This window comes from Onychomys torridus, chromosome 8 (assembly GCF_903995425.1).
Source record: "Onychomys torridus chromosome 8, mOncTor1.1, whole genome shotgun sequence".
In the NCBI taxonomy this organism is placed as follows: Eukaryota; Metazoa; Chordata; class Mammalia; order Rodentia; family Cricetidae; genus Onychomys; species Onychomys torridus.
The window spans coordinates 23193228-23212099 of record NC_050450.1 but is presented as its reverse complement, the minus strand read 5'-3'; the positions used below and the strand labels follow the sequence as shown (position 1 = coordinate 23212099).

General features: G+C 47.3%; 1 protein-coding gene across 1 annotated transcript in view; it reads left to right on the top strand.

Moving 5' to 3' along the window:
- Dock2 (dedicator of cytokinesis 2) overlaps positions 1-18872 on the top strand; it is a 395818-nt gene that overhangs the window by 337155 nt on the left and 39791 nt on the right. Inside the window, exons 33-35 of the mRNA XM_036195507.1 lie at positions 2263-2411; positions 11785-11870; positions 17468-17624. Coding sequence (XP_036051400.1) covers positions 2263-2411; positions 11785-11870; positions 17468-17624 — 392 coding nt within the window. The remainder of the gene's footprint in view (positions 1-2262; positions 2412-11784; positions 11871-17467; positions 17625-18872) is intronic.

Sequence of the window (18872 nt, the reverse complement as noted above, 5' to 3'; positions counted from 1 at the left end):
GTGAGGAACTGAGGTTCAAGTTTAATCCCAATGCCTTCAGTCATGGGGCCAGCTGCACAGAAAAGCATTTCTGTGCCACTCCACTCTGCCTGACGTCCTTCCTCATTTACTTCTTGTAACTGCAGGTTTCCTTGGGTGATGTGTCTTTTCCCTGGATTTGGGGGAAATCCTCCAACATGACAGTGTAGGCCGAATGAAGATTGGCTTTCATTGACCTTTTCTCTCAGCTCCTTTTCCCACGTAAGAAGCCATGCCAGGCCGCACTTGGCGCCATCTGAGTTTCTGTGCCCTCAGGAGCCCTCTGCCCCTGTCCTTCCACACAGTGGAGGGAACCAAGTGGGCTCCTGCACTGGACAGCTCAAGGGGAAAGAGGGGCCACTGCCAAGGCATATTCACGGTGTCAACTGCAAGGGTGCCATTGCTGGGATTCGTCTACCCTCACTCCATGGGGGCGTCACAGTTCCTAGGAATTGGTCTTCATCCTTCGCCTCTGTGATGTCATCATTCTGGGGCTCTGCTCAACTGGCTGCCTTCTGTGGTTCATTCTGAGAAAAAAACCCAAAACAGCATGGTGGCAATAATTAATGCTCTGTGACATATGTCATGTGCCATGCATTGACTCGCAGCTCGCAGAATAATGGCTTTTTTATGAGGGGGGGGGAATACAAATATAAATGTGCGCATACATGGCACGGCATACATGTGGAGGCCCATGGACTACTTTGGGTGTTGGTTTCTACCCTCCACCTTATTTGAGATGGATCTCTTTGTTACGTTTCTATTGTTTAGACCAGATAGGCTGATCTACCAGCTTCTGGGATTCTCCTGCTTTTCCTCCTGTCTCCTCATAGTATTGCCAAGATCATATCCACTTGTACTACATGTCTTGTTTTTACATGGGTTCTGGGGATTCAAACTCAGGTTCTCATGCTTGGGCAGTAAGCCCTTTTGCCCACTGAGCCATCTCGCCAGCTCATGACTCATTTATTCTTAAAAATGCTTTATGACATGAATACTATGGTTACCTTAAGTTATAGTTGAGGACACTGAGGCCCCAGAGGTGAGATGCACTTGCTCAACATCGAACATCTAATTGATATGGTTCCATTGACAACTTCAGGCAGTCAGACTCCAGAACCAGTAGCCTTGGGTGTTTTGTCTTTGCCATGGGGTGCTGAATCTGCCTGGTTTTGTGCCAAGTACACACGGACATGTCTTCACAAGAGCTGGGTTTGCTCCACACCAAATAACTAGTGACAGAAGGAGCCAGGCAAAGCGTTTTCCTCAGTGGATCGACACTGCCTGGGTTTCTGGTCTGTTCTCCATTCAGTGCTGCCAACATGGTGAGAACGGGTGCAGGTTTCTGCCCTCGTGGTGTTCAGAACGGGAAGCAGGTATCAACCAAATGGGTCTATAAGTAAAGACATTTTAAAGTAGGGTGAAAGGTTGTGGGCAGAACAGAGTAGGTGTCTGTCTAGCGGGGTGGAGGGTGAGATGCAGGGGAACGCCTGTCTCCTTGTGTCAGAGCTAAGATGGAGCCACCCAGGGAAAATAGGTGATGACGCAGAAGAGCAGGAAGCAGGCAAGGAAAACATCTTCCAGGAAGGCCTTGGAGCCACAGAAGCAAGGCAAGCTTGTGGTGCTGGTGCCAAGCCGGTGTGGCTGAACTGCAGACAGAAAGGGCATGCCCTGTAATGAGGCAGAAGGCGTCAGAGGTCCATCTGCCCTAAAGTGCTGTTTTAGGTCCTGCTCACCCTAACCAAGCTGTCCTACAGCTTCTTAGCAAAGAGACGTGCTTTTCTTGTTTCATAGAGCCGTTGTTGGAAACATTTTATCCAGACCGCAGAAGCATGGCTCACAATGCAGACAGATTTAATTCTGAGCGTGCTTGCGCACCCACCACCATCGTCTCTTTTCAGTTAGGGCTGTGTATTGCAGAGGGATGATGCGGGTGGAAGTCCTCACGAGCATGGACTCGCGTATGCATGCCGTCGCTATCAGCCTTCCCAAACACTGGAGCACTTACCTGTGTCATATGCTACTGGCCTTCATAAACAGGGCTTATTTGGGAGGCTGCATCTTCTTCTCTGGCAAGCCAACCTGTACACAGCGCTCAAAGCTGCCTGGCTCCTGGTAAACATCTGTAGAAAAGCTAGCTACTGTTTTGACTTCCCTCCTCCTTTCTTCCTTTACCCGGCTTCCAGGAGCAGAACCTGTTCATCATGGAACTGCTTCACGTGCCCCATCCCTCTTCTTTTGCAGGCCAGAACAAAATCTGCTTCATCCCAGGCATGGTGGGACCTATATTAGAGATGACACTTATCCCTGAGGCTGAGCTCAGGAAAGCCACCATCCCAATCTTCTTCGACATGATGCTGTGTGAATATCAAAGGAGCGGAGCTTTCAAAAAGGTAAAAAAAAAAAAAAAAGATACCAAAAACTCACACCAGCATCCCTAACCCTCAGCCCATTCCCCATAATGATACCTCGTTCCATCTGCCTGGGCTCCATTCAGAGGCTTCAATAGGACAGGGACATTATTTGTATGCCCAGAATGAGCTGGCAGATCACATTTGGCCAGGATTCTATCACAATTTCTGCCTGAGGCCAAGATGAAAATGCACTCTCCTGCTCTGTTCTTGTCCCATCTCTTTCTCAACATGAGGGAATCTTCCTCTCAGATGCAGTGACTGCCTAAATGCATGCGTATCTTAGATACTGCTCCTGCCACATCATCCTTGCTCCCAACCTTGTCTGGCACTCCGTCTTCCTGAGTGACTTTGAAAATCTACATTATCCAGAGACAAAAGAATCCTATTAGCCAAGTGTCACACTCAGGCTGGACTTCAAAGTGGACAGCAAATGGAGTTAGAGGCCTGTCACTCAAGCACCATCTATGTGTATGTCAGGAACTCAATGCTACGCATGATAGTCGGAACCTGTGTCAAATGTAAGGATTCTTGGCCAAGTATTTTCATTAGAATGTCAAGGCCAAATAGTTCTAGAAGTTTGGCGGGGTAGAAAGTGTCCATTCCCTTAGCAGGTGCCTGCACCATTGAGTCACTTTCCTGTTAGGAAGGTTGGTCTCAAAGCCATCGCCAGGCTGCCTGAACAGTCCCCTTGCATTTTGACCACTTCCCAGGAGCCCCAAATCCCAGGAGCCCCTCATCTAGCTGGAGCTCCAAGTTATTCACCTTCACCCCACATTTCAGGCCCTATCTTGCCTCCTAATAATCCTCCTTGAAAGACCCCTATCAGAGACAGATTCCAAACTCCCTTTCCTTGTGTCCTTAGATGAACCATATTCCTATGGCCCTTCCCTGGCTCACTGTTTCTTAGGTTCCTGTCCATCAGAGGCCAGGCCTGTCAGCTGGTGTTCCAGCTCCACACCCCCGTCCCCACCTCCACTCTGGCTGGCTGTTGAGCTTGTCAGCCATTCCTTCTACTATTCTGTTCTCCTCTTCACCTGCTCTTCAGTCATTCCCATAGCTCCCCTGGATGACTTCGCCCCACAGGGTGTTCTTTACGCATTTCTTCTGTCTGCTTCTTCCTACTTCTTCATTCTAGACTTTGACTGGTCCTGTAGGGCACATCCCAAGTACTGTGTCCTTTAAGAGATCTTTGGTTCCCTGCTTGCCATTTTGTATATTGAGGTATTGAGTATTGTATCCTGCCTATAGTCATTTCTGTGTAAGTATCGGGCTCTTCCTTAACCTCACCTAATCAGAATGGCAATGATAGCCGTGACAGACACTAACCAGTGTTCACAGTGTGGCAGACATGGTGCACACTTTCCTTAGTTTCATTCATGTAGTCTTTCTTATTACCTTTGATACAAGTACCACCAATGCCCATCTTACAGAAATCAGAGAAGCGAAGTTTTTAACTGGTGGTTGGTGTCTCAACTGGATATGTCCAGGTTCTTAGTGTTTTAATCAAAGAATTGAAATGAAGGCATGCAGAGATGGCCAGGGAGCAGAGAAACAATTCCACAGCAAATGAATAACACAAGTCTGATATACTGTCAAGAGCGACTGCAGGCCACAGGAGCAAAAGAGTACCAGGGCATGGCTCATGTTTGGGGCTTCCCCTCATAGGGTCTAGAGTAAGGAGGACCTGATTAGTAAGGTGTGTAATTTGGGTGCTTCTCTGTTTTGGTGGGCAGATTAGAATTATCTTTTTCTACACTGCATGTCCCTTCCCCTGGAGCATCTGATTTTAATCATACTCATGTCTAATTACAGATATAAGATGATAACTAGGAATTATTCCCTCAAAGATCACTTGCAGAACAGTTTGTCTTACTGTGCATGCAACTCAGACCACTGAAGCCTAGATGAAACACCTACCTTCTTACCAAGGTATGGCTGAGACTGCATTTGAACAGAAACTGTCTACAAAAGGAGAGTCTTGGATGATGGTTAGGGACAGAGAAACATTACGTTTTTCAGAGTGGAGTATATGTGCACCTTGGTGGAGGTAGAAGTCTTACATTGCTAGGTACATTGTTAGGAGAGGCATGTGCGTGCATGGTACATGCAAGTGGAGATCTTAGGTGTATGCATATAGCCCAAACTAAGTGGAGTCCCAGGTTGCTAAGCTGGCATGGCAGAGCTTACAATGCACAGGTTAGCATTATCCCCAAGCCCATGCTCTGCCTACTGTATATCCACCCATCTGTCTTTTCTAGTAAACACCAGCTGAAGGAGTGAAGGAAGGCCAGTCTCTAGGGTAGTTCTTCCTCCAATGCATTCCATGGAACATCAGTCCAGCAATACCCTCCAAGGAAGAGTGTTTCCAGGGAAAGGTCCTGGGTCTGTGCATTGTGACCCTGATGGAGATTCCTGGTGCACACTAACTGGGAACTGACTCATCGCATGACTAACAGGCCTGTTTGACTTCTCAAATGTATTCATGCAAGACTTATCTATTGGACCCATTATTCTTCCAAATCCAGCTTTGGAAAGAGTGGTTCTAAATGAATAGAGGACTAGTTTGTTGTTATGTTCCCTTTGTGAACAGGTACTCTGAATGCCCCTTGGGGATACTGGTAGCTCCCAGGTCTCAGAAAGGCCAGCTTCCCCTTTGTAGTTAGCCTGAGAAGAAGTCAGGCAGAGGAGTGCAGATGGAGGAAAGAACTCCACTTGATCCTTTGGCCTGGAGTGACCTGGAGGTGACAGCCCAGAGTGAGTATCTGAAGACAATTTAGGATCAATCCCCATGTAAAGGAAAATGGGTCTATGAAGCCCAGGGACACCTGAAGGCACATGGCAGTAGATGTAAAGCCATCCTGCTTCCGTTCGGAGTAGTACCTCCTACCAGTCGACACCTTGGAAGAGGCCCTGAACATGGATATGCAGAGGAAACATCTCTGTCCCCAATGGCATTCAGTGTGCTAGACAAGATCTAGTGGCTTCTGATTGAGACCTCATTGTAAGCACGGTCCCCAATTGCTTCTTTTGGCTGCGCCCTTATCAAAAGAGACAGGATAATCAGCTGACTAATGGGGCAGGTGCCCTTGTGAGAACTCTCAGGGACGTTTGACAGGGGCTCAGCTGGGGAGGAATTGGCCCAGGTGCATGCTTTGGGCTCGGGGAAGTGGCTGTGGAAGCTCTCCCTTGCAGAGGAGGCAGGCAAGGCCCTGGTGAGCCCCCACGCAGCCATGATACCCTTCCTCCCCCCGAAAAGCAAAACCCAGATTGGGGTCTAGAATGTAGGAGCTCTCCTGTGCAGACCAGGCTAACTACATCATTCCCAAACAGTCTGAGAGGAGAGGACCCTGTGCCCTTCTTAGAGAACAAGCTTTCCCAGAGGAGCTAGGAGAGCCAAGAGGAAAAGGAGACTGGGCCTTTGCTCCCACTTCATTACAAGCGTTCTAGCCTAGAACTAATTGTCTTGCCCTTCTGTGGGCTCTTCCCTTGCTTAATTGCCTGAAGAGATCCTTGATGGCTCAGGCCTCAGGCTTCAGGAAAGACTATGCTGCTTCCTGGGGCCATGGTTCATCTGCAGAGACCAAGATTGGCTCAAGAGTATTATAACAGGCTTGACAGGGGCCATGAGAGTATGAGATTCTGTCTCAGTTGGCTGGGGAGGGGAAACCTCAGGGAAACACACACACTCTCTCTCTCTCTCTCTCTCTCTCTCTCTCTCTCTCTCTCTCTCTCTCTCTGTGTGTGTGTGTGTGTGTGTGTGTCTTTCTGTCTCTCTCTGTTTCTTTCTCTCTCCTTCTGTCTCTCTCTTTCATAATTCTTTGGCCACCTCAAGGCCAGATTGTCCTGTCTCCTCCTCTAGCCCAAGTCCAAAATCCCATAGACAACTGACCTGAGAGATAAAATTGATGTCCTCTTCATGAGGGGATCCTTCCCTCTCAGACCATTTCAGGACTCCATCATAGCCTAGGATGGGATACCCCCCCCCCCCACCCTGGTATACTCAGTGAATCTTTTGGTGGAGAGGAGATGTAAGTAAGAGGGGCCTTGGATTGGCCACATCATGGCTGCTGTGGCAGGAGGTGCCTTCCCCCTGGGGAGAAGAACTGGCTCTGTCCTGCCAGGGAGGTACGGCCATAGCACTCCTCTGGTGTGGAGATTCCTTAGTAAGCCTTCCACACCATAGCAGGAGTGCCCGTAGGCCAAAGCTGGCCGGCCCTCTGCAGCAGAATACTAAATGCAGATGTCAAGTCCTCCATCCAACCACATTCCTTGAAAATGGCCTCAGCATAGGGAAAGGCATTCCAGCATAGAGAAGGGCACTCCAGTGGATTTTTAAAAATAATCTTTTGTTTGGTGGGGCAATGTAGTCAAAGGCAGGAGAGCAAGGAAGCTACAAGGAGACAGTTCTAGAAGTTAAGGAATGCTAATCATTGTTGAAGTGATGCCCTGTGGTGAAAAGACTAGCTGCCTTTCAGGTCACTTATCTGTGGAAAAAGAAAATAAAGACTGATGAAGGTAGGAAGGTGGACCCTGGGTAAAAACTGTGTAGTGACCATCTAGGGTGAAGACTACAGAATGGGGCTGTGTCCCAGATAGGGTGAGTGCTGAGCCCCTGACTATAGAGAGACTCTAGAGACCAGATAGAATCATGATAAGGAGAATGTTGCCTTTAGTAACAATATCTATCATTAAGCTTGTACACAGTAGGAGCTCAATCATTGCTGAATGAATTAGCAGATTCTACCGAGGACTGAGTCTTGGTGTGGAGTAGGCATGGTAATTCCAATGATTTAGATCATGAATGTAGCCAAGATCAACACAGGCATGTGTTCTGAACACCTCTTGGGCTTTGCAGCCTGTGAGGCCCACTGCCTGTTATAAGCTGAATTAGTTTGGGTCTCTCCAGTTCTGTCTCCTGACTTGTAAGATGAATATTATACCATTGCAGATTGCCAACTTGAGCTCTTGGGGAAATGCATGCAGTCAGTTAGTGACCAGATTAAGAAAAGGCACCCTGGTTCCCACAGGCCTCCCTTGTCACATGACATCATCACCTCCAATTTCCTGTCAATCCTGCCCCTACACACCAGCCAGCATTTTGTTAACAAAGGAGTCCAAAGGCTGGTGGACAGCTTCATCTTTGTTATTCCTCTGCCACCCAGACGTGTAGCACCCCATCCTGTTAAAGTCAGCAATAAAAATATGAGAAAGCACTCTTGGTTCCTAAACATCGGCGTTAGAGGGACAGGGCTCCCATCAGAAAACATTCTATTAAAAAAAAAAAAAAAAAAAAAAAAGAGGAACACCTGGGATATTGTACAGCAGCTAAGAAAGGCAACATAAGTGTAAAGTTTAGAGAGCTAAAAAAGAGAGAGTGATTTCTGGAAGTTTGGAGTTCTCACACTTGGTTTGAATCAGTTCTCAAGGCTCACACAAGACCTCTGTAAAATCTGACCTCTGCTAAAGTAACTTAATCCCTAACAAATGCACACTTGACGGGGTGGGGGGAGGAAATGACAAGGGGATATAGATGTGAAGTGGGGGGGGGGCGGTGAAGATGAGATTATTTTAGAGGAGAAAGGCCCTAGGTGCTGCATAATGACAGTGTTGGTGTGGCAGGACCTGTTACAGTGACGGGGCAGAGTATGTCTGGGAAGGGTTGCAGCCCTGGGTCTAACCTAACTAGAGTTCAGCCAACCTTTGCAACCCAAGAAAAAACGTCTTTGCTTCTGCATCCTCATTTATGGAGTGGGGATACTGTCCATCTCCCTCCACTGCTGTAAGTAAGGATTACATGCGGTTATGATGTCAGCAGCAAGGACCTGTCCATGGTAGTCACTGCAAACACTTTCTGAGCATCCATGGTACCCAAAGCACCAGGCTTGGTCTTGTACATGTTTCCCAGTAACTTCTTACACTGCTACCATGAAGTAGGTGTTGATTCAAACCTGTGTTTAATGGATAAAAAGAGTGACATTAGAAAGATTGCTTATTCATAATCTCTTGGTCAGGGAAAACCATCCAAGTACCATTCAAGCAATTCTTTTGATGCCAAAGCCCGTGGCCATAGGCAACCCTAAACATGGCACAGGATATGTCTGTCAGAGACCTTAACCCTCCTACCCACCCTGGAAGGCTCAGGAGCTGTGTGCAATCTCTGGCTCTGCCCCCTCCCTAGTACCCTGCAATTTCTTTCCAGACAGGCTCTATTGTGACCCTGAGACAAGTGCTTATTTACCCCCATCCAAAGAGCAGTTCATCTCACCAAGAGGAATGGTGCCAGCATTTCCCAGAGAACCGCTCAGACAATAGCAACAAAAATTCTGTGTTTCTTGCCCAGAGCCACTTTCTGTAGCATTCCGCAGCAATAATGGCAACATTACTGGCAATAGCAGGGGGAGCTCTCCCAGGGCACGTGAACTTATGCACGGCTGTAGTACTGTATGTACAGACCTCCTCTCCTCCTTATGACACTGCAATGCCGTGGATGCTGCTGTGATGCTCTCTGAACTGACAAGGGTTGACAAACCACAGCCACCCCAACACCTGTTTTGTAAACACGGCATTGTGGAAGCCGTCATGCCAGTGTGTTTCTGTGCCGTCTGTGGCTGCTTTTGCACAATAGCGCTGAGCAGTTGCGACAGAGAGCATCCTGCCCTTGGGGCCCAGTGTTTATCCACTGGCCCGTTGCAGAAAATGTTTGCCAGCTCATGGTATAGCTTAGTTAGCTGGGGCCTAAAAACACCCTCTAATTCTTCAAATATCAGGCAAATGGAGGTAGGATCCAACACCTACGTATTCACTATTGTCACACCAGTACCCAATAGAAACAACTTAACATTGTGAAGATTTATTCTGGCTCGTGATTTTAGAAGGTTTTTGTCCATCATGGGAGGGCAAGCACGGCTTAAGCTAGTGTTTTACACAAGATCTTCACATCACAGTAGGCCAGGAAGAAGAGCATCACAGGAACCAAGGCCTGTGCAACCTTCAAAGGCTCACACCTAATGACCTACTTCTACCAGTTATGGCCACCTCCATAAGGTTCCACAGCCTCCCAAAACAGCGCCACCTGCTGGGAACCAAGCATTCAACACCCGAGCCTGCAGGGGATTGCAAGTTCAAATCCAGTGGCACAGACACAGAGCCTGCTTTTCTATTCATTGTCTTTGGGTTTATTTCTTTATGTTCTTTATACAGAAGACATCGCTAAGTATCATATCCCTAGCCCCTGACATAGGGAAATCATTAATGCAGACAAAATGCCTACCAAGACGCATTCTATAAGGGGCAGATTCATTTGCAGACTGCCATTCCATCCCCCTTCAGACAGTCCTCACCATGTCTCCCTCCTCTCTCTTTCCTTCCTTCCTTTATAAAGAGAGGAATGGGCTTCAGGAAAGGCTAAATAAAGGACTACCTGGCTGGCTGTGTTCTTTCCCCACCCTTCCTCCTTCCTCGCTTGAAGTCCCTGCTCCAGCAATATTCTGCACCCCTACCTCCACAGCTTTGCTCACGCCATTCCCCCATGGGGACCGCCCTTCCCTTCATACTGCTCACAACCCTACCATTGTTCCAGGCCCCTTTGATCTCTTTCAGAAAGTCTTCCTCCAACTCCGGCCGTTTACAGAAAACTCCCTTGTGCTTGCGCTAGACCAGGCTAAGTTTTCTGGTCCTTTCTATTGACTCCTGGCACCCTGGGTGGGAGAACAGTGGCATCATATGAATTGTAATTCAGAGGAATAAGATTTTGACTCAGTGGGTACCACCATTTATGCATAGGAAAGAGCTGCCCAAAGACTTCCACCATCCATCTGAGGACTGGCACGGACCTGCTTCATCTCTAATAGTAACTGACACTTCCCGGGGGCTGTGCCCGGCCAGAGATGGCTGCTCCTCATGCATTATTGCATTCAAAGGTGACTTTTGACCTGCAGGTCTCATGGGGTATTATGAAGACTGAGTGTGAAGAGGCCGCATTAGAAGCTATATGCCCAGATGCCTCCTTTGATCTCAGAGGCCTTTGCCAAGGTCCCCCCACTTCCTCTCCACAGGTACCAATTTCATTCATAGCAGTAAATGGTAGAGAGGTGGACTGCATGCTTGGATGCATTCTTCAGAGTATGTATCAAGACAATGCAAACTGATTTGAGTTACTGTCTTGGAGAAGAGCCACAGTAGGATTTGTCAAGACAGTATATTGAATAAGCCATGATCCCCACTGAGCAAAATGCTTCTTGACATTGGCACTAGGGTGAAAACATTCTCTGATTTCAATGCAACAAGATTTGGAAAAACCAGGGAAGGATACTTGATTTCTGCAACTAACCTTATCTCTGACTGTTGTTACTGTTATCGGTCTTGACTCCCTGAGAACTTGAGGTCTGCTATTTGCTTTATATCTTTTTTACCTTATATATTATTTATATTTTCCAGCAATTTTTCCATTGCAGGTAATGAAACACACACACACACACACACACACACACACACACACACACACCATAAATCATCCTGTCTGTGTGTGTGTGGGTGTATATGTGTATAAACATATCAACTCATAAAAAGAAAGGCTTTCAGGGACTTAGAATGGCATCAGGTCTACATCTCAACCCTCTTCTCTGCTACCCTCCATGGAGTAAATCCAAGCAGACGTTCATTACTGTCATCATTAGCAGCCTCGGACTTACAACATTCCCTTTCTATGTTGAACAACAAGACTCTCATTGCTAAGCATTCCAACAGAGTCTCAGGTTAGATTCACTCGATCAACCTGAGTCTTCATGACTCCTGGGACATTGAATGTTGGAATAGACTGATAAGGAGCTAGGCATGTGTCCTGGTGTCCACATTTGGCATGAAAGAGGTGTCCCTAGCCTGCTTGAGCCTCATGGACTGAGATTAGGTCTGGTGTGAGCGCTAGACTATGGAGAGAAAAATGCAGGGTGGAAATAATAGCGGTTCGTGACAATGTGCCGTTGATGTGGGGCGTTGTCACCTGCCTCTGTGCGTCCTTTGGATTCCCTTCCCTCTCTTTCTTTCATCTTCCTACAAAACTTCTGTTTAACCTTGGAAAGCAAGCTCCAGTGCAACAGTGTGTGAGAAGCACCCTCTCTCTCCCCCTCTCCCTCCCATATCCCCATCTTCTAGCCCTCCACCCAGGTCCCTCCCCTCCACCCTCTGGACACTCATAGAATGAATAGAATCCTGTTCAATTCTGAATCCACAGGTCCAGACACTGGGAATGGGAGATAATACTTACTCCCTAAAACTTCGGTTCCACTAGTGAACCAACTGGTTCCGTACATGGCACTCTAATGTGGTTATTGTTGATTTTCATCCACTTTTTCAGTTTGAAAATGAAATCATCCTCAAGCTGGACCACGAGGTAGAAGGAGGCCGGGGTGATGAGCAGTACATGCAGCTGCTGGAGTCCATGTAAGTGCAGGCTGGAGGACCAGGAAGCCTGTGAAGGGCTGGCCACGGGTAGAGGGTTCTGACTGCAGCATCTTGAGAAGCATGTTCCTGTGGACACTCTCCCAGCAGCTCACAGTGCTGAAGTGACTGTTTTTTTGGAGAAAACCACACATTCCCCAGGAAGTAGTTGTGCCTTGGTATTGGTGGGATGGGCTGGATAAAAAGAAACATGGTTGTGTTGGAAAGAGAAAAGAAACTGCCAGTGTGAAAACAACTCTTTAGATCTGAAGTGTGGAGTAATTACTGCCTTTTTTCCTCTTCCATTTTTTGACAAATTTGTCTGTGAGCAGCTTACATTGTGTGTCTCTCTGGTCAGGTTTACTGTCTTGGATCCACATTTCATCGGGTGGCCCCCTAAGTTCAGGGAAGTAAGGACATTGTCAAAGGATGCCAGGAAGAGCTGGGTCCTGTAGGACTTAGTGTCCAGTCCCAGGGCAGGCACTGAGCCCTGCAAGACTGAGTGTCCAGTCCCAGAGCAGGCACTAGGCCCTGCAGGACTTGGTGTCCCAGCCAGGAGCAGGCACTGCGCAGGAGATAGCACTCAGCATGGCTGGACTTGAAGTCAAGACATTTTTGTTTTGTTTTCACAAATGTTTAGTTATAATTCACATACCATGCTGTCTACCCAGAGTGCACTGCTCACTGATTCAGTGTGTTTACTGAGCTGAGCAACCACCATAACAATTAATATTAGACCATTTTCATTACTCTGCGAAAGAAGCCCTGCCTTCCTCAGGCATACCTGTTCTATACACATATGCATGCATGTAGAAATCCACTTCCCATTTCTTTCTTTTTTTTTTTTTTTTCACTCCCCATTTCTTAGCCCCATGCAGCTGTGACTACTTTCTGACTGTGGATTGTCTGTTGTGGATGTTTCCTAGACTATGGCCCTTTGTGACCCACTGTTCATGCATCCCTTTTTGTCTTTCAATAACCAGCTGATGGTTATTTAGGCTATATCAGCTTTGCTCTTAGATTGACTCTGCCGTGAGCACAGAAGTATAGTCCCTTAGTGTAGAATTGCAAGGTCACAGGGACATCAGGACAAAGGTGGTTAGCCTTTGAGGCGACAGCAGACACACCAAGGCACAGCTCCTCATCCTTTCGCACTGGCCAAGCAGGGGGGCTCCAATACCCCCACTTCCTGTGTCACCTGTTAACATCTGTCCTATCAATTATAGCCACCCTAGCAAGAGCGTGCCGAAGGCCCCTGTGGTCTGATCTCCATTTCCACAGTGGCTGAGGATATTGAACACTTTTCTGGGGCTTATCATCCACTTGTATCTTTGGGGAGTGGGGTAGGGGAACATTGCATTGAATCCTGGCTGCTCTACTTTGCAGCTGTAGGACTCCGAACAAATGGCACAACCCCTCTGGCCTCAGTATCCCCGTTTCTAAAGGGGGAACAATAAGCTCCCATGGTTATTTTGAAGACTGAGTAATTAGGAAGCATCTGGTACACAGCAGGTACATGTTTAATGAATGTGCTTTGGTCCCTCGGCCTGGTTCCCAGTTCCTGTCATTGGCTGCCTGGTAATTGCCCAGCCTGAGAGGCCTTCTCTTGAGACTTAGGAGGATGGTCAGGCATCCCAATTTCCTGTCCTCTGTATTCACTGAGGCTCTGGTGTGGCTCTGCTTTTGGCCTCTTTCCTCAATCCTCTCTGAGTGTTTGCCTTTCATGGCAAAGGCAAACAAAAAGCTTTGCCCTGCCCCCTATCATGGTCCTTACCCTGCCCCGCCCTTTATGGTCAGAGCCCAGCATTGGAGCCCCTGGAGGCATGGTCTCAGCTGGCCGTGGCTCTGCCTGATGCTGTACACAGGTTTCCTATACACCTGTATTGCATACCAGATCCACTAGGGGAGAGTTGGGAGAAGCCCCTGGAGAATATCGGATTCTTCAGGGCCAGAAATCGGTACTTATCTTAAAGTTCTGAGAGGGAAAAAAAAATCTAAATATTGACCAGAAGCTGCACACACACACACACACACACACACACACACACACACACACACACACACGTTTGCTCTGGCAATTTCCATTTCTATAAGTGGAAGGAGCCCCCGTGGTGGCAGGCTTCAGGCTACCAGTGGGGCTCACAAAAGCCTTTCTGAGTGATTCTTTATCAAAGGAGTCCTTGGCAGTCAGGGAATTAAAGGCAGCTCATTATTTTCCTCCTGAGATGGAGGTATGAATGATTTTTACATGAAATAAAACAGGCCAAACACGGGAGCGAGGGCCTCCTCAGAATGGCCAAGGGCCTGGTCCCTGCTCCTTCTTCCACGCTCCCTGAGCCTCAGTTTCTCTGTCTGTAAATCAGAGGTAAATGTACAGTCCACCCCTTATGTGTTTTGTCAGGGCTGAATGGGAAGGTCTGCAGGGTTTCTCATGCTTGCTCTTCTTTCTTGGCTTCTTTTACTTTTATTTCATTAACATAGTTACCAATGCCCAGTAGATATTGTAAGTGCATCAGCTTCTATTGTTACTTTCGCCCAAGTGGAATATAACAGAGTCATTGGAAGCCCTGAGGGTGCTCATCTTTCTCCGGTTTGGTCCCCCCAGTTCCTATAGCACTTCCTTCCAGTCCCTCCTTTAGGACCTGAGCTGGGTTAGAACCTCTCTGGACTGATCCAGCCTTCTGGTTCAGCTTAGAAGTTAGATGGTGCTTTTGTGACTAGAACAGGACTTCCTGTCCTACGCCAGTTCTAGGGACAAAGCTTAGGCATGGAGTGAGGCTGAGTCCTAGTCTCCACATGCCTTTGTACAGCACACAGGCACTACGGACTTACAGAGCACCCCAGTCCTCTCTACCCTCAGAGCTCTCCTTCTACCTTGGATGGAATAATGATACCTCTTCCCCTACAGGCCTCCCATGCTAAGTGTTTTAGTCCCAAGGCCTTGACCTGCAAAGGATGATGTCAGCACACTCCATCCACTGAGGGAGGAGTCATCCACATGGACCCACAATCCCCACAGCTCTCTTATTGTCACTTAAGACTGCTGTGGGATAAAAAGGAGAGAGTTATGTGACCTTGACAGGACAGCCATCAGAACACAGCCCAGGGCTTCACATTTCACACATGGTTTGTGGGTCAACCTAATGACTACCTTAAGGAATTTTGGGGTTCAGACAGGATAAACAGCAAAGCAGGCTTAGCATGGTGTGTGTGTGTGGGGGCAGGCAGTTCTTAGTGCAGAGTGGTATGGTTGTACCCTGGAGTTAATTTTTATCTCCCTCTGTTCCTCCTTTGCTGAACTAGGACCTCCAGGTGCCTGGGTCTTGATGTTCTCCAAACCCATAGTTTGTAGAACAATGCAGGGTTGTTGAGTGGGTAGATAGTTAAGTGATATCTAACCACCCAGATCACCAATCATCTACAGTGTGAGCAGCCTTCCTGCCTCACTCCAAAAGAACAAAGACAGCAAGACACTCAAGACAAATCTTTTAAACAGTTGTGTCTACAGGGTAGCCAAGGACCCTGAAGCATTGGAACTAGGTAGCAGGGTCTCAGATCCCAGCCCAGAGTACTGAATCAGACTCCATTAGAAGAGTGTTCAGATGATGCCCACCCAGGCTGCAGTGTGCAAAGTCGATTATAGAAGTGGTCTCCAATGCTAGCTAAACACTAGTATGACCTGGAGAGCCTCAGAACAAATCATTGCTGCCCAGGTCTTCAGAGGTTCCAAAGATGTGGCTTGGGCTGGGTACAGCTCTGTGAAAGTTCCCCCAGATATTCTAGCATGGTTGTGGGCTGAGAACTCTTGTTCCGGCCAAGCTTGGACCTGGGTGTGGCCTTTATCTGGAATCCCACACCAAATGCTGGACAGAGCCCGGCTGAATTATCATCAGGGGGGAGAGCAGGGCTGGAAGTGCCTGTCTCAGAGAAGTAGGTACAGCTGCAGCTGAACCAGACAGATGTAAATCACAGGCCCTTTGGATTGCTTGTTGAGAGCCGGGAACAAGTGCTTTCCCCAGGGGAAGATGGATGTGCAAGATCCCAGCCACAGTTAGAGATGTCACCTCCTTTCAGTCAGGCACGGCTTCTGGAATGAAATGACCCTCTGAAGTCCTTGTTGTTTTTTTTTTTTTTTTTCCTTTCTCCTGAGATCTCTTGGGGACTTTCACTGCCCAGAGGAAAATGACGAGAAACAAACCCAGCAGCTTGGGTGATCTGAGACACCCCACAACAGGACAACAGACTGCAATGTCTGTGGGAAAATCTCTTCCCAAATCGATGTGATTGGCTTTGTTCCGAAGGTCACCCCTTATGCTTCCAGCTGTCCTTTGAACCTTTCTCTGCCTCAATTTCATCTTCTGTAACTGGGGTGCAATAATTTTTAGTTGTTGAGATTCCCATGAGAATTTCTCAAGGGCTCTACATAATACCTGGCAGGCACATGTGATTAAGAGTAATGTCACTGTCCCAAGTTTACCTTGTTCGTCTCCCACCCCAACTTGCAGGGACAGGCATAGTTCTCTGCAGACTGGAGTCACTCTGTCCACCACGCTATGCCTAGTATAGTATGCTTAGCAGCTGATAAGTGTTTTAGGAGTGACACAGGTAAAAAATTTATATTGATTTTATATAGGTTTTTTTTTTTTCAGCCAACACTCCTATGCTTAAATAGGAAACAAAGCATTTCCCTCTGTTCTTTACCTGGGCCCCTCACCAGAAGGGACCACAATTCAGTGGCTGGTGTTGCTCCTTCCTGATACCTTGTGGCCTCCAACACACAGTATTGGGTGACTGAGACAGGGATGCTAGAGTTAAGCTACTGGTATTTACCGACTGTGTGACCTTGAATGAGTTAGGTACCTTGCCCTCCCTTAGTATCCCTAAGCATAAGTATCTCTTCTCATTAGACCACGATGAGACATTCCGAGTCCATCTTTTTATGATGCTAAGAACAGCACTAGGAGCATGGTCAGTTCTGAAAAAACTAAATAAATAGAAATAAACTTGTTTGGGTATTTACGCATCTCATTTAGCCATATGTTTTATAGAGCTTTTTATGTCAATACCAATTCCTTCCTTAATACTTTTTAATGGCTTCATGGAACCATGTTGTGTGAAAAATACCTCAATGTACTTAACCATTTTCTAGTTGATGGACACTTCAGATGGTCCCAGCTGCTTCACTATCTGATACAATTTAAAAAACCCTATAAATATACCCTGGTGTAGTTCTGGAAATACCTCTATAGTGCACACTCCTATAGGGAAGACATCATGAAGCAGAAGATATACACATATAAAGTGTTGCTTGGTGTCGTGAAAATCACTACTCAGGATAGTCACCCTGCCATACTCCTAGTGTGGATGTAAATGTAGCCATCACCCACCCACACACTGCTGGCCACATGGGAATTTTTTTATTTTTATTTTTTCCCATTCTGATAGTATAAGAATATTTGTTGTGCTGTATGGATAGATTAGTTTTTGGGTGAAGAAAATATGCCAACCCGGAGCTTGAGTTCACTGGCCACTTGTGAAGTGTTGCATTCAACAGCCACACAGTTTGCTGGTGTGAGCACAGCAGCCTTCTCTCCTCACAGCCTGATGGAGTGCACAGCAGAGCACCCGACCATTGCCAAGTCGGTGGAGAACTTTGTGAGCTTGGTCAAAGGGCTGCTGGAGAAGTTGCTGGATTACCGGGGAGTGATGGCGGACGAGAGCAAAGACAACCGTATGAGCTGCACAGTGAACCTGCTGGTGAGCGACTGCCAGCTCCCCCGGGGCTGTGTTGGATCCATATCCTCCTGCAGGCTAAGCCTGGGTCTCCCTTCCGCTCCTGGAAGAGCAGCAGAGCTAACTGCTGTGGAACTCAGACCAAGGCAGCTAAAACCCCAGCTCGGCATCTATGCTCTGTGTCTTGAGGTTTTCTGTACCTTTGTCTCCTTATATATGAAGTAGGTGACACCCAGCTCTCCTTTAAGGACTTATATATCCCACAGAAGGAAGATAACATTGTAGCTGGGGCATTACAAGAGCCACCTGCCATCTCTGGTGCTCTGAAAATACAAACCCTGCACCTCCAGCTCCGTTGTGTGGCCTCTCCTGTCTGATGTGGACTCTTTTATAATAGCTTAGATATTGCCATTGATTTTCAGAATGCCAAAGGGACTTTAAAAATCCTGACTACAGCAGAAAGGAATTCAATGCTAATAACTTTGCCAGGCCCGATTTGCATAAACAGCATGGAGAGGGGTTTTCCAGCTTCTCTCTAAGGAAGGTCAAGAGATGTTGAAAAAATTGACTATCACCAGCCAGGTCAGGACATTCCTGGGACAGGGACATCCAAAGCAATAAGAGAGGAGTAGTGCATGGGACTGTGGTCAGTGATGGGCATGCAGATGAGTACTTCCAGCCCGCTGCCTGCATGGCTTGGAACAAGTCACTGGCCCTTCCCAAGCCTCAAGAGCATGTGGATGCTCATATCCCACAGTGGCTCTTAGATTGGCTCAGAATCTGTAAGGACTTGTTTTTAATTGTCCCATTACTGGGACCTCCAGTAGCAGAGTCCAGACCAACTACCAGTCTAAACAACCCCTACCTGGAAAGATGGCTCAGCAGGCAAGAGCACTTGTTGCTCTTCTAGAAGACCCAAGTTCAGTTCCCAACAGCCTGTTCACAACTGCCTGTAACTTCAGCTCTATGGAATCTGACACCCCCTTATGGCTCCCATGGACACCGACATACAGGTGGTAGATGCTCACACAGACACATAAGTTTTTTTTTTTTTTTAAAGACGTAAATAAACAGTTCCTAAGAACCAGGCTTAGTGGAATACACCTGTAATCCCAGCAGGCTAATGTGGGAAGATGATATATTTGAGACCAGCTTGGAGCTATATAGTGAGACAATCTCAAAAAACAGTAACAACAAAAAGCGATTTTTAAACAAAAACAAAGCAACAAACAAACAGCATCTAAGCTGGCACTGGGGTATCATCTCCTGGAC